The sequence below is a fragment of the Plectropomus leopardus genome, chromosome 2 (assembly GCF_026936395.1).
Source record: "Plectropomus leopardus strain MGB_pleo_1.0 chromosome 2, ASM2693639v1, whole genome shotgun sequence".
NCBI lineage: Eukaryota > Metazoa > Chordata > Actinopteri > Perciformes > Serranidae > Plectropomus > Plectropomus leopardus.
The window spans coordinates 389023-413173 of NC_142177.1; the positions used below are offsets into that span (position 1 = coordinate 389023).

The 24151-nt window shown below is 39.3% G+C and overlaps 1 protein-coding gene across 3 annotated transcripts in view; it reads left to right on the forward strand.

Moving 5' to 3' along the window:
* LOC121951505 (dihydropyridine-sensitive L-type skeletal muscle calcium channel subunit alpha-1-like) overlaps window positions 1-22438 on the forward strand; it is a 240275-nt gene extending 217837 nt beyond the window's left edge. For all 3 annotated transcript variants that reach the window (XM_088082423.1, XM_088082426.1, XM_088082429.1), the window contains 5 exons: window positions 5248-5349; window positions 8038-8168; window positions 12351-12476; window positions 13102-13253; window positions 22002-22438. In XM_088082423.1, the coding sequence (XP_087938549.1) occupies window positions 5248-5349; window positions 8038-8168; window positions 12351-12476; window positions 13102-13253; window positions 22002-22011 (521 nt within the window). In that variant the 3' untranslated portion in view covers window positions 22012-22438. The remainder of the gene's footprint in view (window positions 1-5247; window positions 5350-8037; window positions 8169-12350; window positions 12477-13101; window positions 13254-22001) is intronic.
* Window positions 22439-24151: the final 1713 nt, after the last annotated feature.

A 24151-nucleotide genomic window follows, 5' to 3' on the forward strand; every position in this document is an offset into this window, starting at 1 on the left:
GGTTGTTTGTTTGCGCCCTATGAGCGCTCAAGCTCCCTATATTATGTGGTTAACGGCAGCGTTATTACCTGACACTGTCCTTCAGCATTTCAGTTGCACATGACTGGTTTTGTCTGGTCACGTTGTAAAGTCTGTGTGTGTTGCATGTAGACATGCTGCCATCCAGCTATCCGCCAGCATAGAATAACAGCGCCACAGTTCTGTTCTACCGCATTATCATGTGACCCGCCCGAACATGTTGCATGTGAATGCAAAAGCTGGCTTTGCCGTCACACTTGTACACCAAAAGTACTGACAGAGCGGTGCTATTTGACAAGTTTGAAGTGAGAATGGGTTGGACTTTTTAACTAGTACAGGGTTTTTTACAGACTGACAAGTGTCCCTGCTTAGACAGAATCAACCTGGCCTGTCCCACGCCAAAACACCCATCACATGTATTGTGGGATATGAAGAGCAAGTGTAATGATTTTTTTTTTCATGAAACCTGATGTATCTCAACCAAATCAACCAACCCAATTCTCAGGTTCATCCATAAAATGTGTGAAAAGCTCTGCAGACTGGAATTTCTAAATGTAATTAACATATTTAATGACTCATATGAACAACCCACGGGGTTTGGTCCGTGGGCGGGGGCCCTTCTGTGCGGATTTTGCATGTTTTCCCCATGTCTGCATGGGTTCTCTCCGGGGTCTCCTGCTTCTTCCCACATTCCAAAGACATGCAGATCAGGTTGACTGTGAGCGTAAAAGGTTGTCTGTCCAGATGTGTTGCTGACGAGGAGGCCCGACACAGGGGCCACAAGTTCCTCTGATTCACTCGTTCGCGGAGACAAGGAGAGCAGGGTCTGCGGTGATTGAACACGACATTTGAGCCCGCAACCGGTTCCAAATAGGCAGCAACAGGGTCCTGGGAATGTCGAGAGACACACAGGCAAGGCCCAGCTCCATATCCACCACAATCAAGATGTACCAACCAGGCCCTCAGCCTCACAAGACAGCCGCTACGCTTTCCCCGGCGTCAGTGCCATTTTCGCCGCAGGAGTCGCGCTGGAGTGCGGCGCAGTTAAACCTTACGCTTCTGCTTGCAGGTGTTGAGATATTAACTCCTCCACTGCTGCTCACTTCTCGGCTGCTTTCGGACAGATCTGTGTCATTCCTGAATCAGTGTATGAGGATATAGAGGCCCTCAACTCATGGTTTCTTGACACCTGTCAAACTGCCATAGACCTTGCGGCTCCATTAAAAACCAGACTGCATAAAACTATGTCAGAGCCCTGGCTAAATAAAACAACCCGTGCTGCCAGACAGGAATGTAGAAGAGCTGAGTGAAAGTGGAAAAAGGATGAATTGCAAGTGTCTTTTCAAATGTTGAGGGATTGCTGGCATCACTACCAGTACATTGTAAAAGAGGCTAAAAGAAGATATTTTTCTGATATTGTTCTGCTGAACTGCCACAAGCCCCGTGTGTTGTTTAAAGTTATCAACTCTGCTCTAAATGCACCACAGACTGTTGGAATTGAGGCCTCCCCTGCTGTGTGTGAAAATTTCACTTTTTCATTGATAAAGTCTCTTTTTACCAGAGCACTTATTTCACCTCCTGCCATTGACCCTTCAGTCTCTGTCCCCTGCTCTACTAAATTGGACACATTTGAACCTTTGACCCTGCCCTTCGTTCGGGAGATTGTTGACCATTTGAAGCTCTGAGGTTCTCCTGATGATACTATCCCTCCCCGACTTTTTAAGGAGGTTTTCCAGACTGTTGGTCCATTTTTTCTTGCAGTTATTAATAGCAGTCCTCTGTCCGCTGGAGTGGTCCCTATTAATTTTAAACATGCCGTTGTGCAACCTTTGTCAAAGAAACCTGGGCTGGATCCTACTTTTATGACAAATTTCAGGGCTATCTCTAAACTGCCGTTCCTTTCTGAAATCTAAGAAAAAATTGTCTATTCTCAGCTCATGGACTTTTTAAATGAACAAATTATTCTTGAGATTTTCCAATCTGGTTTTAAAACACTGCACAACACCAAATCAGCGCTTTTAAGAGTTTTTAATGACAACTATTTAGTTACCGGCTCTGGTCTCTGTCCTTGCACTTTTAGTGCATGACTGCAGTGTTTGCAGGCGGCATGGTGGCGTCGTGGTTAGCACTGTTGCCTGGTTCGAAACCCAGTTGGAACGGGGTTCAGTCCATGGGCGGGGGCCCTTCTGTGCGGAGTTTGCATGTTCTCCCTGTGCGTGGGTTCTCTCCGGGGTCTCCGGCTTCCTCCCACAGTCCAAAGACATGCAGCTCAGGTTAATTGGTGACTCTAAATTGCCCTTAGGTGTGACTGTGAGCGTGTATGGTTGTCTGTCTATGTGTGTCGGCCCTGCGATAGTCTTGCGACCTGTCCAGGGTGTACCCCGCCTTCTGCCTGATGACAGCTGGGATTGGCTCCAGCCCCTCCACGACCCTTATGAAGACAAGCAGTTAAGGGAAAATGACTGACTGCAGCGTTTGATTCTGTGGACCATTAAATCCTGATTGCTCGTTTGGAGCAGTGGGTGGGCATCAGTGGCACAGCACTTGATGACTCTGTGTCTTCCACTGCTTCCCTCTCATGTGGGGTACCACAGGGCTATGTGCTTGGCCCTTTTTTATTTTCCCTCTATCTACTCCCACTTGGTTCAATTCTCAGTAAACACGGCATCCCTTTTCATTGCTATGCTGATGAGTCAAGTCAAGTCAAGTCAGTTTTATTTATATAGCCCATTATCACAAAACATGGTTTGCCTCAGAGGGCTTTACAGTGTACGACATCCCTCTGCCCTTAGACCCTCACATCACCCAAGGAAAAACTCCCCAAAAAGAACCCCTGTAACGGGGAAAAAAAAGAGGACGAAACCTCAGGAAGAGCGGTAGAGGATAGTGAGGGATCCCTCTTCCAGGACGGACAGATGAGCAATAGATGTCGTAAATAGCAAATGAAATACAATCATGGCAAAAAAGGAAAGAGAAAGAGAGAGGGGGAGAGCGGGTGGGGGGGCACAGCAATAATAGAAACAGATGCATGTCATATTACAAATTCATCCATTCACTGAGCAGAGGACCAGCAACTGTTCACACTCCACAGTGTGACAGTGATGACAGTCATATCTATGGTCCCCCTATGTCAGACTCCTGTGTCAAGCAACTCCTAGAGTGTCTACATGACATTAAAGCCTGGATGTCTCTAAATTTTCTGAATTTTAATGAAAAAAAGACAGAAGTCATGGTCTTTGGTGGCACGTCTGTGCCCCCCCTAGTTAATCTGGGTTCCTTGGCACAGTATCAAAAGCCAGTTGTGAACAATCTTGGGGTTAAAGTGGATGCAATACTTAAATTTGACAGCCAAATTAAAGCTGTGGTGAGGTCAAGCTTTTTCCTGTTGAGGCAGCTGGCAAAAATTAAACCAGTCCTTCAGAGACAGCAGTTTGAGACAGTGATCCACGCTTTTGTGACCACTTACTGCAACACACTTTATATGGGGGTTAGTGGGTCCTCCATTGCTCGTCTTCATCTAGTTCAAAATGCTGCTGCACGTCTTTTAACTGGCACAAGAAAGTATGAGCACATTTCACCTATTTTAGATTCACTCCACTGGTTGCCCGTCCATTTTAGGATTCATTTTAAAATTATTTTATTTGCTTTTAAGCCGTGAATGGCCTTGCTCCACCCTATCTCTCTGAGCTGCTGCACCCCTACACTCCTAGCTGCTCTCTCAGGTCAGCTGACCAGCTGCTCCTGACAGTGCCTAAAGCTAGGCTTAAGCTCAGAGGGGAGCGAGCATTTGCTGTTGCAGCTCCAAAACTGTGAAACGGATTGCCACTGCATATTACACAGACCTCCTTTCTGTCTCATTTAAATCTCTTCTTAAAACCCACCTATTTTTATTATTATCTTGTGCGGGCAGTGCACTTTATTTATTTTATTTTATTTTTATGTATTTTATGTGATTTTATTTGTGTTTTTAGCTTATTTTATTTGATTTTGTCTGATTTTATTTTATCCTATTGTGTTTTTATTGTGCTTTTTACCTTGCTGTGCAGCACTTTGAAAATCTTGTGTTTGTTAAAATCATGCTATATAAATAAAGTGGATTGGATTGGATAGGATACCCCGCCTTCCGCCCGATGACAACTGGGATTTGCTCCAGCCCCGACACGACCCTTGCGAGGACAAAAATGTAAAATGAATGAATACATGAATGAATGAATGAATGAATGAATGAAGGAATGAATGAATGAACAACCCAGTGCTACCACAGTCTTTATTTAGGATCCTTGTGGTCTGAGGTTAGAAGCTTTTCATGAGCCTCGCAGTCCTGGCCTGGGATATCCAGTACCTCCTTCCTGATCTGAACACAGAGAAAAGGAAAGTATCCAAGTGGTTTCTTTTTTTTGGGATTAGAGATGTGACAGCTCAAGCGTGAAAGAGGGAGATAGAGAAGTGATGACATGCAAAAATAGGCCACAGGTGGCAGTCATACCTGCAGCCACTGTGGTGAGGACACAGGCTCTGTACATCGGGCATGTGCCAAACCAGGTAAAGTACTGAGCAGCCAAGTGGTTGGAATCTGTAATAATTCTCCTGGACTTTTTTATGGATCATATGGTGTAAACATCCTTTATGCAGGGTAAAGCAGCACCTGTAATGTGTTCAGCTGAACAAACCACTGTTTGCACAGCCCTGAAGTCATTTTAGCGCTGTATCAGTATTTGTCAGTGATGTTCCCATCCGGACTCTCAGGAGAGCAAATTCCTTAGTATTTGAGGTGAATACCAAAAATTTTTAGGTGTCTAAGATAAATTGTGTTTTATAGATAGAATTGAATATGATATTGCCAGTCTGCCATTTTCTCCTCTGCTCAAAAAATTCTCAAGCCCCTTTAAAGTCCTCCACCCTACTCCTAAAAGTTGTTCACCATAGAAGGTCTCTTCAGATGACTCTGCAGGAGTCATGGGCATTTATGAGCTTCGGCTACGATTGACTTTGATGGCAAAACAACATTTTTTTAAACAAAGTTTACAAAACAAAATTACATTTGTCCTTTATCCTGCTACATCTTTGAAGTTGAAAGATGAGTTAATTAAAATCAGTAGCTGCTATGAAAATTCCATCTGTTTAATTGGGCATGTTGCTGCTGGTGGTGGCATCATTCAATTCCTGCAGTGATTTATCTTGAATTTCAGTGATGCATTTTGTCTTATTGTATTTTTTTCCTTTGGTTAGGTAATTTTGAACAAGCCAACGAGGAACTGAGAGGAATTATCAAGAAGATTTGGAAGCGTACCAGTATGAAACTTCTGGATCAAGTCATCCCACCTATAGGAGGTCAGCTTTCATGAGGCCTATGAAAAAAAAGACAATCATCAGAAGGCACATACACAGCCATTAATTTGCAAATGTTTGGCAATAATAATATGCACAAACATGACAAAATAAACCTGCACAGTTCCTGTGCTTCTCAGGGTTCTAAACTATCAGAAACTGCAACTCCACAACAGTTTCAGGCAGTTTCCTGAAGCTGTCTGTGTTGCCTTCAAAGTGCTGTGAACAGTCATTTACCTGAACCTCCACTGCATTTTACAGTGTTTTTATGAACAAAAAAAACCCACTTTCATGCAGTGTCAGATCATGTCACTCAGTACTTTTGTCATTAATGTTGTAAGGAATGCTTGGAGGAAATACTCATGGGGGGACTTTTTCATTTCCGAAAATACTGTGAACCAGCAAGACTTGATAGAAACTCTGTTTACAGTATGTAAGACCGAGCACAATTTACTTAATCAATGCCTCCTAAGGATTCTTTTTTTTTTCTTTTTTGTCCCAATGTTTTATGTATGGAAAATCATTTGTTGTCAAAACGTAAAGTTCATACAGCATTAGATCAGTTTCCTTAGACTGGGACAGAAGACTTAGAACAACAAATATGAAACACGAAATCTCTGTGCTGTTTTCTCTTCTCTAGATCCATCTATGGATGAGTTACATTTAGATATGTGATCCTTGCGGATGCTATGATAAAACAGTTCACAAGTTATGATCAATTCAGTTGGCCCTTGTTGTTATTAAGTTTTCCTAGTATGAGATTGGGAAATTTAGCCTATTTAAATAGTATAAAAATATAAGTCACACAGCTAGAAATGGAATTGACTCTCTCTATACTGTAGGCTTATATCCAAGGAGTGAGGCTTGATGTGCCTAGTCTGGAAAACAATAAGCAAAAAAAAAAAAAAAATGTGAGAATGGGAAAGTTTATTTATCACTTCAACCATCCAGCATGAAGGGTTAAATACTGTGGATTCAAACATTTTATATTGATAAAATCAGCATGCATTTCTCTATCATTGTTTTGTTCTTTTTATTGTTGGTACTCTCCATGATGATTCTATTTGATTTTTAAATGAGCAGCTGTACTTAAACTCTTTTAGACCCCAGGTGGTTCAGTATGTTCTGTGTTGTCTTTTAATTATAATTATCAGTTCTGGATTTCTAGATTGGTTTAGAATTCACAATTGTCATTTGGGTTGAAGAAAGAGCTTTCATTTCCTATGAATAATACAACGCTGCTGAATAATATGCTCCTTAGTTTCTCACCCTTCATTATATGCAGTCAATGTATAAAACCAGTGATTCAAATTCAGTTTTTTCACTCAGATTGAAATAGTTTCAATTTGCACAGATGACTCATTGCAGTTGCAAATGTCTTTCTTTGTTTTTCATTGACATGTAGTATAATTGTGCCCAATATGATGTAGTGGATGATGAGAACAACTCTTGATAAGCAGATATTCAAATGCCTACCCAAAACTGAAATTTCTTTTGGATACTCCATAGATGACCCTCAAGGTCAGCTAATGGATCTAAATTATGACAGATTTTATTGCCCATTCGACACTTTGAGTTAATTTACGACTCATTTTGGGCGAGGAGCTGTCAACTGAGGTCCTACAAAGACTCAAGGAGACATGAGGAGATCCATACATCATAGAAACTGACAATTTCTGCTTTTGTTGCGCAACTAACACGTGACATACCCACACATCTCCAGACTGTAATAGCACCACATAAACTGATTTTCGTAATCATTTCATTTCATTTCATTTCGTCACCCTCTGCCAGCAGCATGCTACACACTGAATGGAAAGACTCTTAATACAGACTTGCATTTTGATATGCATCTCCTTTATCTGTACCTTAATTATCCTTCCTTTACACTGTTGTGTGCAGATGCTATACAGTTTTGTAATCATGTGAATTGTGATTTGTGTAATTATGGGTTTTGTTGACAGTCCTTTGGTCATATTAAGTAATTTCATACTTTGTTATATTTCGATGCTAGTACTTGTATACCTTTACTGCAATAGGATCTTTAATAGCCTTTAATTATATATATGTTTCGACACCATAGTATTATACTTACTTATTTTTACATATATTTGTTATGTTTGTTAAAAGTGGTTGATACTGTTTTATGTAGTTAATGATCTGCCAAAGAATTATTTGGTTTTCTCATCAGTGTTTGATATCAATCAGCAGAGGAGACTGTCATGGTTTCAAATATTGAAGATTTGGCTCATAGTGAACTTTATCAACACTTTAGGAAGAAATTAGATCTAGACAGTTAAAACAGTGAGACTGGTAAAAGGGAGAAGTGCATTTTTCCTGCTTTGATGGTCAAGCACCACACCCCTTTGTCACAGGAGTTATAACCCCCGTGAAGTCAAAGGACTTTTGGCTTTTTGGGTTTTGTGTTTTTGGGCTTTTTAGGTTTTTGCTTTTACCTTTCTGAGCTTTTGCTTCTTCTCACCCTAACTAATTGTTGATTAATTAATGAATCCCCTATTTAAACTGCTACAATGAAATTTATCACACCTAGCACACCTCAGTAACTTGAGGTAGAGCTTGAAGAGTCAGAGGTGTTCTAAAATTGCCAGTGTACAGCAGATTTAACCCTTTTAAATGCTCATCTTATTTGAAAGCATTCTATGCGTCACATGCTTTTCTTTGTTTTAACAGATGATGAAGTGACAGTGGGAAAATTCTATGCCACTTTCCTGATCCAGGATTATTTCAGGAAATTGAAGAAGAGACAAGAGGAGTACTATGGTTACCGGCTCACCAAGAAAAGTGCTACCAATGAGATACAGGTGAGTAGTTATTTGTATGTGCAGTGAATTGATCTTTGTCAATCTAATTTATTTGATTCATGTGACTGCCATTCAAAATAGTAAGTAAGGATAATGCTAATGCATTTGTTTAACATGAGATACTGATTTTACTTTTTAAATGTTTTTCAAGTGGTATTATAAGTTTAAAAACTTCTTGCCAGATTTGCATATGGATGAGAACATTTAAATATCCAGTTAAATACTAACTGCTTTATGTTGTATAATTTGTGGGAAAATAAGGGGATGGAGGACAGATTTATCGAGTTAGCACTGAGTTTCCCAACTTCAACATCTAAGACCAACATTAAAACCAAAACATAAACATCAAAGAACATGAGAAAGGTATGTGGGGTAAGACCTTGTCCTGAAAAACATTCACCAGATCCACTGAAAACAACCACTGACACCTGTAATGGCATATGGCTGAGACATTATAGAAACATTCACCAGAGACTGCTGCTGCTCCTTTAAAAAGCAGAGTTCAGAGTTGACTGAAGGGGATTCTGGGAGATGGAGTATGTGGGCTTGGTTGTAGTCTTTCTGCTGGTGGACTGTGGCTGCGTTCCAAAAGTCATTCAACATGCCCTTCTTCACGTCCTCTCAGCACTTGCCCTCGGGGGAATCCCCTCTGCCATTTTAAGGGCCGTTCCAGTAGTCTAAAAAATTGAAGTGCTGCATTGCAGCTATGAATGTGATGCAAAAAAATACATCCATGGTTAGGGGGCAGTAATAAATACAATTAAGGTTGCACCACAGAAGAAAGATAGGATGAATAAATAGGTAAATAAATTTAAAAAAAATATAGTTAAATACAGGTACGTTCACCATCTGATGCTTTTCAGTTTCACTTCTAATATATCTCATAGGCCTGTATAGGTCGGCTTACACATATAAAAATCCACTCAGATAGTTGCTTATTGAAAAATGTCATGTAATTAATTGCAGTTAGGCTAATATGTATGTATATTTGTTATGTTCAGCTTGTGTAATTTCTTTATTTCCAACATTATCTGTAAATGCATGTGAAAATGCTGTTTTTCAAGATATCATAACCCCATTAACAATAATAGTTATGATAATCATGATACAGACCACACTCAAAAATGATTATTTCAAAAAGTCATGCAGCTGATTGCCAATGTGTGTGTGTACTGTGTATATATATATATATATATATATATATATATATATATATATATATATATATATATATATATATATATATATATATATATATATATTTCTGATTATTAAAAAATAAATTCAGTAATTAAGTAAACCAGGGCAGGCATGTTTTGATTTCAGTCCCCTGCCAACCCTTGGCTTTCCAAGTGGCCTCTGTGTGATGTCAGCTGTTACGTAACACCAAGGGCTGAGGGGGAAGTGAAGTGAAGTCAAGTCAAGTCAGTTTTATTTATATAGCCCAGCAATAATAGAAACAGATGCATGTCATATTACAATAATGGTAGGTGTGAAATTAGTAATTGCTCTCTATGATGATGTTGATAGAGATGATAACAGTCTCATGCATATGTGAAAGGGAGTGAAAGGCAAGATCACAGCATCGGCGCAACCAGGACCAGACCACGATCAGGGCGAGCGGGGGGCACAGAATCAGTACAGCCACAGCACGAGCACAACCAAAGGCAGGGTCGCAGCATCAGCACAGCTATCACCACGGTCAGGCACAGTCAAGGTTACGGCCAGGATCCAGGGAAACTAGGAAACAAGGGAGCAGGAACGCTCCCGAGAGGCAACAGGATTAGCGTAGTGCAGTTCAACAGACCCAGGCTCTGTAATCGTGAGCCCCAGGTAGTGAGAGTACCACATGGCTATCACAGAGCTAAGCTAAGCTTGCACATGGCAATGCAGTAAACAGACATGCATGATTTCTGATGGCGGCATTGAGAGAAGGAAAGGAGCTCAGCGTATCAGAGGAAGTCCCCCGGCAGGTTAAACCTATGTCAGCCTAACTATGGGCTGGTCCAGGCAGCCTGAGCCAGCCCTAATTATAAGCTTTATCAAAGAGGAAGGTCTTAAGTCTACCCTTAAAAGTTGAAACGGTGTCTGCCTCCCTGACCGAAAATGGAAGATGGTTCCATAAGAGAGGAGCATGGTAGCTGAAGGCTCTGGTTCCTAACCTACTTTTGGAAATTTTGGGAACCACAAGTAACCCTGCGTTTTCAGAGCGCAGTGATCTTGAGGGTTGGTAAGGAACTATGAGCTGTGACAGATAGGATGGAGCCTGACCATTTAGAGCTTTGTAAGTAAGGAGGAGGATTTTAAATTCAATCCTGGATTTCACAGGGAGCCAGTGCAGAGAAGCTAAAACAGGAGAAATATGATCCCTTTTCTTGCTTCCCGTTAAAACACGAGCAGCAGCGTTCTGCACCAGTTGGAGAGACCTAAGAGATTTGTTGGGGCAACCAAATAATAGGGAATTACAGTAATCCAGCCTAGAAGTGACAAATGCATGTACTAATTTTTCAGCATCTGTTTGGGATAGGATATGTCTAATTTTTGCGATGTTAAGCAAGTGAAAGAAAGCCGTCCTTGAAGTTTGTTTTATTATGGGAGGCAAAGGATAAATCCTGGTCAAATAAAACTCCGAGGTTCCTTACAGTTGTGCTAGAGGCCAAGGTAATGCCATCTAGAGAAATTAAATTGTTGGAAAAGGAGCTTCTGAGGTGTTTTGGGCCAAGAACAATAACTTCAGTTTTGTCTGAATTCAACATCAGGAAATTACGGCTCATCCAGGCTTTTACATCCTTAAGACATGTTTGAAGTCTAGATAGCTGATCTGTTTCATCTGGTTTCATAGATAGATATAATTGCATATCATCAGCATAACAATGGAAATTTAAGGAATGTTTTCTAATTATGTTGCCTAGAGGAAGCATATATAAAGTGAAAAGGATTGGTCCAACCGAACCTTGTGGCACTCCAAAGCAGACCTTTGTATGTGCGGAGGGTTGATCATTGATGTGAACAAATTGGGAACGATCTGATAAGTATGACTTAAACCAGGCTAGTGATGTTCCTTTAAGGCCAATTGAGGTTTCAAGTCTGTAGGAGGGCAAATGGAATAACTTTTTGAATAGCAGCGTGTGATTTTGTCCTGAGCATGCGTTGTTGCTGTTTTGAAGTGAGAGTATACAGACTTGCCTTGACTTAGTCTCTTTTTCTCATCATTCCTTCACTCCCACAGTTTCTTCCAGCCAGTCGGCTAGTTGTTCTGCTGCTATATGTATAAACTCTATCAAAATAAAGCACTTCCATGTTTAAAGGGAAAAATGATTGGGGTAATTTACAGCTGAACTTAAAATTTCCCTGAAGGTCCAATTTATAAGATGAAGGATCATCTTTTGGCAGAAATGGAATACAGTATTCATAACTATATTTTCATTAGTTTAAAATCACAACAAAAAAAAAGAAAATAATTGTTTTGGGTTTTTTTTTTTACCTTCAGCTGTGACGTTTACTAATGGAGTGGGTCCTCTTCCACAGTACCACAGTGTTGTTCTACTGTAGCCCCAAACAAACAAACTAAACTCTGACTTTACAATAAGACCATTTGTATTTTTGAGACTCTCAGTATGTTTATATGTTAGAAAAAGGGTTTTTTTTTTGGTAAATCCAACTGAAACTGGACTTTTAAAATACATGTAAACATGTTAGTCCAACTGAAATCGGACCTAAATTGATTGGAAGTTCACATTTGTGTGCTGTTTTTTTTAATGTTGGGTATTGTTGCCTGTGTATTGCACTAAAACTTGGTCATTTGTGTTTCGATGTCCCTTGCGAAAAACAAACAAACAAAAAAGTCATCAAATAAAAAATAGTATGGACCCTTCAAAAAAAGGAACTTTAAATAATTAATAATGGAGGAGAAAGTGAAAATTCAAAGTAAAATCCACATGATGTAAAACAACTAAAGTTTATTCTAAAGTGTTATGCAAGCTGATTTTTTACTCTTATAACAATAAAAATCATCTAATAGTAACAACCATTGTAATATGTGCAAATTATTTTGTACACGATTTTTCCCAGCCCAGTATTTCGTTATTGACCTGCTGATGCTTTTAAAAATGCACACATGCATTTAATGGGAATTTGATTCTTCTTTTCTTTATGAACCAAATATTTTTCTGTGTCCATCAGGCAGGGCTGAGGAACATCGAGGAAGAGGCCGCTCCAGAGCTTCATAGAGCCATCTCTGGAGACCTTGTGACTGAAGAAGAAAGAGAACGAGCTATTGACGAAGCTGCAGTGGAGGGCATCTTCAGGGTAACAGAACAGAGTGAATGGATGAATGGATAGGTGGAGGGAGTAAGGTAAAGAAGTTTGGAAGTCATTATATGGGCTAGGCTCTTTACTGTCTTAAACAGTGGTCTATAGAAAACAATGACACACTATCCTCTCAAAACTGAAAAGCACCTCCAATTTCCCACTAACTCAATTGTAATATTTTAAACTGCAAATTTTGTTGTTTCAAAAGTAAATTAAATTCAGCAAGTTGTGTGCCCTTCACCTTGTACACTAAGTGCCTCCTTCACCCTAATCCTAACCATCCATGCCAGCATGTGCTTGTTTTGTCTAAATGTAACCTTGTGCAGCGACATCCCACCATGTGCTTCTGTTGACATCACAGGATACATGAAACACAATTTGTAGATGTGGAAGTCCACTGCATAGTGGCAACATGTGATGAGTTGGGATGAGAATGTGTCGAGTGTTATAATTCTTGACAAATTAAAAACAAGGGAATGAATAAACAAAAAAGAGAGCACGATTTAAACATACCATACTGACCATCTGGTGTGTAATGTTTTTGTATTAACTTGTATCCACATTTGTATTAAGCATGTGTCCATGATGACTATAGCCCTCTGTGCTATCTTTTCCGAAACAGAGACAAGGTAGTCTCTTTGGAAACCACTCGGACCCTTTTTCTGTGGAAAGTGAGTTAGGCAATGCCAGCCAGCCCACGAGCCAGAGGCCTCTTCAAATGGCAGAAGGACTCATCAACAATATAAATATCACCAACAGCAACAAGAGTCACAGGTATTTGTGATCATGCTTACATTTGGATCCATTCACTTTGTTTTGCTCAACCTGAAGTATACTGCATTATTAGCACATTATTTTTTCACTATTTGTTCCTTTGAGATGTACTACTGTACATTGTTTCACAAAATTAGACAATACAGTACAGTATTGCTGTTGTTACAACTGAGCACAGCACTCCTTTTGTGGCAGGTTTTCCAACTATCATGTTGTCATGAAACACTTAAAGCCTCTCCTTGATGTAATAAGAGAAGAGGATATTTAAAAACATTGTTATTAATTACTCTTAGGGTCTTCAAATTTTGTGTTATTTTTCAGTTTAGAGGGTATTTATCAAACTAAAGTGCAAGTGGGCCAATATCATCTGATTTACATTAAGTGACTCTATAATAATAAGTAATATCTGCTGCCACACTCTTGATGCTTTTCCATTGCATAAAAATGCCAAATGTTTACTTTTTTATTTTTTGCAGCGAAAAATGAGCTAAAGAGAGCCTCTCTGATCATTCCATCTGGAAACAAAATATAAGTGTTACTGGTTTGACTAGCCTGACCTATAAGATGTCAATGCAAGAGCCAGTCTGCAAATTACTTAAGAAAAATTAATGTAATCAATTATTTTGAGATTTTACAATGAAACTTCATGAAAGAAACAGTAATAGTTACTTCCCATATTTTAGAAATTTTAAGACTTTTGAAAGATTGATTCAAGACTTTTTATCACCAATTAAAGCCTAAGTTAATTAGTTTTAGAGGTCCTGGACAGTCTGTTTTTCATTCTTAACACAGTACTGAAAATGCTCTGCTCAGAATCCCATATGATATTATGTGCGCTGATGCTGGGGATGTAAGTCCTTTTGCTGCTTGACCTAAGTGCAGCTTTTGACACTGTTGACCAAGGCGGGTATAACAGGGACACCCCTTGACTGGTTTGCCTCCTATTTGTCTGACAGGATTTTTCCTGTGGCCCTTGAATATTATGTACCCTCATCTGCTCAGCTAATATGTGGTGTACCCCAGGGTTCAATCCTTGGCCCTGATATGTTCTCAATGTACATGCTCCCCTTGGTTTCTTCATCAGTTACTTTATGCTGACAATGCACAGCTGTAGGCTACCTCTCTTTCACACCAAATTACCTATGTATATATATATATATATATATATATATATATATGTTTAAATTTCCCTCTCTCCCTTTGGGCAGTTTCTTCCTTCAAAATTCGGGTCCTCAACCAGAGGCCTGGTAGCTCAAGGGTCCTGCACAGTATCTTAGCTGTTCCTAGGACTGCTCTCTCTCTTTCTCTCTCTCTCTCTCTATATATATATATATATACATATATGTATGTATTTGTAGAAACACTTACCATATGTATGTGTATATATATGTATGTGTATGTATGTATGTGTGTGTGTGTGTGTGTATATGTATATATATGTGTGTGCAGTGCTCAGCATAAATGAGTACACCCTAACTGATTTGTCAAAAAAACACATATCTCCCCTTAGAATAAATACCTTCTGTGGGATACTATTGATAGGATCATTTACTGTGATGACTTCTCAAAGATGGAGACACAGGTTGATACTCCAGGTTTAATACGAGTACTTGCATTGATACAGAAATGACAGAAACATCATACAAATACATACTAACACCTATACACTAAAATGTGTGCACAAATCTGGTTTATTGGTTTTAAATGAGATTGCTCAGTAATAACTAATTGGAAGTTTTCTAACAAAAAATTAGTTAAGACCATGGTGCAAAAATGAGTACACCCCAATGATTGTCATAGGAATACAATCTGGTAAAATTATAATTAACAGGGATCTAGAGTCTAATCAACCATCACATCACACACATACACAAACACACACACACACACACACACACACACACACACACACACACACACACACACACACACACACACAGGTGGCCACCAGGTAATTGACAATTTAGGGTGGTATTTAAGAGAGAGAATCCACTCCCATGCTGACAAACCACGTGGAAGAGAAATGTCATAAGACTTAAAAAAGAAGATAATTTCTTAACATAAAAAAGGCCAAGGCTACAAGAAAATTAGTAAAGTATTGCTAATAAGTCAGAATGAAATAGAAAAAAACAATCAAAAAATTCCAAAAGGATTGACTTGTGGGAAGCTCGCTGAAAACGTCCACGGAATTTAACACCTTGATACGAGCGTCTTATGATTCTCATCACAAGACATTGAAGAAAAATCGGCATGCAAGTTCATCACAGTTCACCAAAGCATTAGAGTCAAACCAGGGTAAGTGTTTCCCATGACACAATACGCCATACACTGCAGAGGAGTGGCATGCATGGGTGTCATCCACAAAGGAAACCACTGCTGAAACCCATGCACAAAAAAGCCCGTCTAGCATTTGCCAGGGCCCATGTTGACAAAGACATGGACTAATGGGACTCTATACTTTAGAGTGATGAGACAAAGATAAATCTTTTTGGCACTGATAGGTTCCAAACTGTATGGCGTCACAAGAGCAAGGAGCACAATCATTATGTAATTATGCATGAGGGGTTAAATAGTGTTTAAGTGCACGGGAGTTTCTTTGCTCACATTTACAGTTTAGCCAAATAATCTGGTAACTGGGCCTCTCTGCACCCTAGAGTGATATTGTCTTCATTTATCATTTTATGCACTTTCAAAATATTAGTAGACTTCTTACCAATTCACTTCCCATGCTAAGCTATTTTACAGACCCTTGGAGGTATTAATACTTGGTATCCTAACTGAGAGTTGTGTAGAAGGGCTACACGTGGGGACTTGTTGTGTAGGTGAGCATAGCATTTAAAAACAGCTAATGCTAAATTTGTTGCCTTTAACCCTGATTATTGTTAAAAAATATTTCTGTTAAAAAACAACAACAAAAAAAAAAAAATCAAGGTTAAGTGTGAAAACTAAGTACAACATGGAGTCTGAGCAGATAACTGAGTGGTGTGAGATAAAAGACATTGATGTGAAAAAAGTGCATTGGTCCTAATTAATGTATCTGTTAATGTCACTGATGATGTAATCTATACAGAACTAGATGGGGAAAAGACTTTTTGTCACTATAAAACAAGAGGGAGATGTTTAGCCAACACTGACAAAAAGCAACTGATTTTAGTTGAGACATATCTTCAGCTGACGTACCTGTACAGTTGCTACCCACAGGTGGTATAGAACCATGGCTGGTTAGTGTTACTGAGACTCAAAGATCCCTTCATGAACCAGATGACTTCCAGACCAAGTCAATGACATTCCTAGCTAATGAAGGTAAGATCTTAGCTGATGTCACAGGTTTGCACACATCTGCTCCACCCACTCGTCAAGACCTGAACACAGACCTTGTGAGTGCCATCTCCTCCTTTGCTGACGTGTTAAGGCATGCCTGCAGATGGACAAGGTTACCGCAAGCTGCGCATATTCTCAGGTGTAAAACCAACTCCTCATGGAGAAGAGGAGTACGACGCCTGGGCTGAACAAACACCACACGTTAAAGGAGTGGCAGTGTCCCGACACAATTAGTGAGTGAATGTCAGCATACTTACTCAGACTTGATAAACTGTTGCATGCGGTCCATTGTCAAGGTGGAATTGAGGTAGCTGACATGAATCGAGCTCGCATCAAACAAGTTGCAAGAGGACCTCTGTCTCATGTTCTAGTTGCACTGCGCATAAGAATGACATACAAACTCAAGCCTCCTCCAAGCTTCACTGAGCTGCTGCGTAATGTTAGAGAAGAGGAATACATGATCCTTGAAAGACAAAATGTAAAGAACGCAACTTCTACTTCCAGTTAAGCCTGTTGAGTGTGCTAGTGCACCCATCATCCCTGTCCAACCAGAAATGACAATGATAGCTTCCATTCCTGAGAATGATGCTGCAATAGAAAACCTTAAAAGAGAGTTTCAAAGCCTTAAAAGTGATGTTACAGGCCCGATCTATGCTTCAGTAGTGGCCTCTGAAGGTAATATACAGCAGCAAACACCAAACTACAAATGGAGAAATACTGCAAACCCACCTGCATGCAACAAAGAGAGAGCACCAGACCCTATATATTGTGCTGATGTCTTTTGCTATAGGTGTGGTGAAGATGGCCATTTCAGGCGTGAATGTCAAAATCCAGAAAATCTCAGAAAAGTCAACATGGGTCTCCTTAAAGCAAAACAGCCTGCGGGAAACTTCCCAGGGGCTCAGTAGAGGGACGACTTGAGGCCCCAGAGAAGATACGTTCTACCAAAGGTCCAGATGGTCTAATTGGACCAAGCTCTGTTGTCTCTGTACAAATTGAGGATGTCCATAGAAAAGTATCACTTGGTAGCTGGTCTCAAGTCACTCTGCCTTATCGTTCCTTTTACAAAAAGCATCTGAAGCACCTGCCCCTGATTCCTATTGAATGCTTAGAGCCATACCTCCATCCTGAGGTATGTCAAAAACATGAGACGTGAGTGAGCTTCAAGCTGCCTATCAGTTGGCTGAGAGTAAGGCAGACATCAAAAACACAGGAAATAAGAAATGCTATGATCAGAGAGTCAATTTCTGTCGACTTGCTGCCAGAGACAGGGTCCTAATCAGAAACCTTGGGCTGTGCTACACTGCAACCACATTCTGCCTATTGGACAGGAAGTGCAACTGCAAAAAGGAAAAAACAAAGAAACACAAAACCCGAAAATGAGAGTCAGCAAATGAACAGAAATCAAAAAGAACTGAAAACTGCTGCTCCATTTCTGAACACGTTGACAAACTTTCTGAATCTGACTCAGAAGAGGAAGAAATTGGTGTATGGTACAGTTGTTATGTACCACAACATTCATGTTATCCATAACTTCAAAACAGGCAACGCTCCGAACCCTTTGGCCTGGATTTGGACATCAGGCCTGCAGTTTCAGGAAGCTCAGACCTGGAAAACGACGTGTCTGCAGAGCCTTCAGCATCACATTAAGCTGCAGTGCAAAAGTCCACAGATGAGACTGAAATGACTCTTGAAAGTACTGTTGATCAGACTGTCAATCAAACTGTTGTGACTGAGAGTCACACTGCAGTGCAGATAACTGATGAAACACCAACACTAGGTGACACAGTTGAAAGACCAGACAATGACACAGTTTTGGAAAAAACTTTAAGACCTCAAAGGCAGATTAAAGTACCACACTGAATGACCTATGACATGTCGTTGCACCAGTAGAGGTCTATATTACTCATTATGATGTGTCACTTTCTTCTGTTAAAAGTTCTTTGTTCAAGTGCATAGGCTAAGATTGCTAATGTTGTAATATGTGAAACCTCAGTCATGAGGACATGACCATTTTCATGAGGGAAGAGTGTAGTACCCTGGTTACACATGTCTATAAATATTTTTTTATATTTTCCTTAATTGCATATAAGGGTTTAAAATGCTTTATTTTGGGAGAAAACACGTTATAAATTGTGTTTCTTTTTTTATATGTCTCATTTAACTCAGCAAACATTAGCAGCTGTGAAGTGTAAACACTCAGAGTTGTTGACAGGAGTAGACGGGGTGTCAATCAAAAGGGAAAAGTCCATCGCTGTGTTCCTACCTATCGTTTTTGCAGGGAGGGACAAGAGAAAAAAAATGGGAGAGAAGAAGGACACGTGTGAACCAAGCCCCAGGAAGTGCGCTATGTGTTGAAGCAAAATTTACATAGTGGCCAAAAGTGTAATTACACCGTTTGAGTCGGTCACATGATGACACTGGCCCAGTAAGACTTTTCCCCATTTGCTAACATGGGGAAAGAGACGTCTGCAAATCAGTAAATAATTTTTTGTGTGTCAAAACCCCCGTGAAACGTCTTCTATCCCTGTTTGGATGTAAACCATCGGGTTCGATAACATTTGGAAAGTCTAAAAGAGCTGCAAGATTAAATTTTTTAGACCGCCATTCAGTGCCGAAGCACTAATCCGGACATTGATCGCTCCGCCAGAGGGAGTTAGGTGCAGAGGACGCTGTCTCTCCAGGTGTGTGCGTGTGGACCCAGTCAATCATCTTTGCTGGGCTGCTTCGGACAGAGAAACACAGGAGATATCCCTGCTCAGGAGGAGTTGTTTCCATTCAACTTAAAGGAGGTATAGTTTATCTTCTCTGCCTCTTCTCTTGAGCTCCAACAAGCGTTGCAACGTTGGTACCAACAAACTAAACTATAAAATCCTGGGTATTATTATTATTTATCAGGTATAAGAAAAGGGGTCAAACTTGATGTCTGTTCAAATATTCACTCATTCAATAAATGAGTTGTTATAAATGTTGAACTGTGTGATTTCATATCTGATTTATGTTTATTATGCATGAGGTGTTAAAGTGTGTTTAAGTGCATGGGAGTTTCTTTGCTCACATTTACAGTTTAGCTAAATAATCTGCTAACTGGGCCTCTCTGCACCCTAGACAGCGCTAGACTTCTCACCAACTCACCTCCTATGCTAAGCTATTTTACAGAGTCATCAGAGGTATTAGTACTTTGTAACCTAACTGAAAGTTGTGTAGGAGGGCTACACATGGTACCCACAGTAAAGCAGGGTGGTGGCAGTGTTCTTCTGTGGGGTTGCAAGAGTACTGCAGGTAATGGGGAGATGCATTTCACTGATGATATCATGAATTCACAAATCTACACGAAATACTTAAAGAGAAGATGCTACCATCCCTCTGTGTACTGGGTCACCGGGCACTCTTCCAACATAATAATGACACAAAACATACATCTAAGGTCACTATTTCATTTCTGAGGCAGAACAGGGTGAAAGTGATTCAGTGACCAAGCACATCACAAGGTCTCAACCCAATAGAGCACTTATGGGGAGTTCTGAAAAGGCAAGTTGAACGTCATTCTCCATCCAGAATGGAGAAAGATAGATGAAGCAGTACGTTGCCAACTTGTTAATTCAATGTCTAGAAGAGTTGGTGCTGTTCTTAAAAATCAAGGAGGCCATCCAAAGTATTGATGTAGTAGGATTTGTAGGGATTTAGTAGGGTGTAATCATTTTTGCAACACCTCAATTTAGTTAACCACACTTGATATGATAGATGAAGCGCAGCAAATTGTACTCATAGTCACTCAGCAATGGATACAAATTTTGATTTTCAAAGGGGGTGTACTCATTTATGCTGGGCACTGTATTTATGTATATATATCTATATATATGTGTGTGTGTGTGTGTGTGTGTGTGTGTGCGTGTGTGTGTGAATGTGACTAAAGTGCAAAAGCATGTTGAGTTAAAAAAAAAAAACAAAACAAAACAAAGAAAATCTATATGTGGTGGTTTATGTATATATTGTTGTGTGTCCAGTAGGCAACTTGTTAATTTTAATCTGGGGGAACGAGCTGTGAACACTTCTCAGTCACACACTGGTCCTACTCAGCACCACATCTTCCCTCTCTCATATGAATGAAAAGACGCATATTAACAAGGCAAGATCCGGGACATTTCAAGTTAATATAGTCTTTTAGAGTATTAAAACCTCTCAAAACCCAGCAGGTCTCCACCGAAAACCTACTTAGGCTAGTTCTAATGGATAGCATTGCACATTAGAAATAAATTCAAGGTTTAACTTCTATCAATATGAACAAGGTACACACTGTTAGCTTGGTTATATTCTTACCATTTCATTTGCTGAATTTTACAGAAACCATGATCATCAAAGCATAATTTAATTAGATTTAACAGCATGGTAAAAAAAAAAGAAACAGAACAAAAGTGCTGACTCCCTACCTTTAAGGCATTCAGAAGGTCCAGATATGTGTCTAAATCCTTGGTCATTTATATTCCTTTAGTCTGTAAGGGTCCACCAATCAAAAGCATCAAAAGGGTTTTTCCTAAAATCAATCATGTGAGGTCCATTGCAAATGGTTTACTAACTGTTTTCAACAAATGGACTACAGTTCAATATCTTCTTGTCTGTACCTTGTTGTTGGTTATGTTTTGTTTTTTTGTTTTTTTAAATACTTTGCTCGCTACAAAATAGAAGTATTCCAGAGCCTTTCTGTGTATTTTGACCCCAGAACCCCTTGAGCCCTGTCATGTATCTTTGTAGCCATGGTAGTCTACTGCTAGCTTCCAAGGCCTTTTTTCTTAGAATCATGGCTCAGTGACAGTATTTATGTTATATAATTTGGAATTTTACATGGATTGCCATTCAGGAATTTCTGCACTTGTCCACAAAACAAAATATATGCTTTGTTTCTGGAAAGTTTGCCTTGCACCCTTCTCTGATGAACACATTTCCACATACAATCTGAAAAGACATAACAAGAGAAGACTACTTTCATATGTCCCGCATGTTACATAACTCTCTCTTAATGCAATGACAGGCTTACTTCCACCAGACAGCTGAGACAAATAATGAACTGGCAAATCAAACTGACAAGTGAAATGGGAGGACTGAATAAAGATTATATAAGATCCCATTCAAGAGGTGATGATGTCATCAAATTCAGATTCAGATTCAGACCAATTATCCCTATGCCTTTTATTCTTTGTGCATGGATTGTACACTCTTAGGTAATATAGAAACAGGCAGATAATGATAGATAAGAGAAAGTTATATGGCATGCAACAAATTTCGAACAAGGGACACTGCAACTCTGTGGTTGCAGTTAACCACTCAGCCATCCCCACACCACATATGCACTGTTCATTATTGAAATGATAACTTATGCTGGTTTGAATGTTTACATGATCGTTTCATTTTTGTCCCCTGTTTTAACAGCTTCTATTGACAGTAAGTTGGAAGAACTGGCCTCCAACAGTTGATGGCTGCCAGAGTACTTCAACACCATGACCTTTGACTGTGGCAAACACAGAAATGCCAGGAGCCTCAACAGATACAAAGACAGATTATGATGAAAGAGACTGCCAAGGCTGCCAACCCACCATATATATATATATATATATATATATATATATATATATATATATATATATATATATATATATATATATTAAAGTTGGAATAGTTGGCAAAATCATTCGATCTGTCTTTAATGTAGAAATATTAATGAATAGAGATTTATTACACTGAAAAAGCAATGAATTGACTTGAAGAATTGAAGATTGTCTGCCTAGGTAATGTAGTAGTTTTTCTCATTTTGTGTGGTGTTTTAGTGTGTTTGATCCATGTGTGATTAAAGTCTAAATGCAATAGCATCTGCACCTGTGGTGATGTCATATGAAAAGATGAAGGGCCACAAAACACATAGTTAAAGATTATGTCATCTTCCTTCAAGGGGTAGGGTACAAAGCACAATACAGTTTGGTTGCCAGTGGTATGCAGCCACCATCAGGGGCAAACTTAGTGAAGAGATGTAATAAAGATGTTGTAATCATGCAGTTGTTATCAGGACCCTTAATGCAGACACAGGAGACAGGTGGTTATTTTCACAATTTAATGGTCTGTTTGGGTTAATAATAAATCCGGATGATAGAAGAATGAGTAATGGGTGGTTTTGTATAGCAACCCAATTATCCTTTAAAGGGAAGATGATGTCTCTTTAAAGTTGAATATATGCTCCTGTCTGTAATGGTGCACTCGCATTGCAAAATCATCCTCAGAAAAACAAAATTTCCATTTACACCACTGTAATAATCCCGTGTACAATGCACAAAAGATGCAGATGGCATAAGTTATAGAAGTGTCATCTTTGTGCATTAACACATCATGCTTGTTATCCCAACCACTGCCAAGCAGCCAGGGACAAGTCGTCCCTTCAGTAATAAGACATACTAGCCTGAGAGGCGACAGTGAGTCACTGTCACCTCTAGTTGGCTGTAGCAGAGGAGGAAGAAGAAAAAAAAAGAGGAAAAAAAATAACAAAAGTCAATTGATACAGCATAGAAGTTATAGTCTCAGTGATGACTGTTATCCTCAAAACAAGCAGCTCCCAGAAAGAAGCAATGCTCTGTGGCAAAGAAAAAAAAAACGATGTACAAAGAAGCAAAAGTAGAGAAAATTTCTGTGTGGCTTTCCAACATTGGTGACAGCTCATTGGGAGTAAAGAAATGCAGTTTGATGCTGAACTCGCAACCTTTTGTTAGACTGGTAAGTAACATCTTACGTTGACCAAAACATGTCGACTGAAACATATCTTAAGTGTAACTAATGACAACACAAACTGAAGGCTTACAGTTCGCCTTAAACTTTTCAAATGGCGTAAGTTAAGTAAGCTAAAAAGCTACAAAGTAACCTGTAGACAAACACCACACATGAAGATCATAAGATAGCAGCCTGATTTCGACTAAAGTCTTGCTCTGCTGTCACCTATGAGTTGTCTTCATTATGACTGATGACTGTAAATTACAGTTGTATGGACAGTGTAGCAGACCAACTGAAATAATGTTGATCAGCTCACCTTATTGTAACCATTCAGAAGAAGATTAAAAGTTTGGAAACTTTGCTATCCTTATATGAGGACATTACAGATTTTTTTAACAATATTTTTTTTTTTGGACTGAATAACAATGACAAAAAGCAAGAAATCATTCACTATAAACTACAGTAGCTGACATCTTTAAAGAGTAGTTACTAAGGACCTAATTAGGGAACGAATAACCAACATACTATTAGTTGATGGTCAGTTCTTGAGTGACTCCCAAACAAATGTTATACAGTAGCTTATCATTAGTTAACCATTAGTTAACACTTAATTAGTGAACAGGAACCAAGGTTATTTTTTTTTAATTTTATAAAAAACATTGATACCAAAATCAGCGCAAAAAAAGCAGAATCTTATGTAAATGACATGATGCAACTATCTGACGAACAGCCCATTATTGTTAAAATGCAAACTACATACAGTGGGTTATAAAAAGTCTACATACCCCTGATTTAATGCCATGTTTTGTGGTGTAAAATAATTAAAT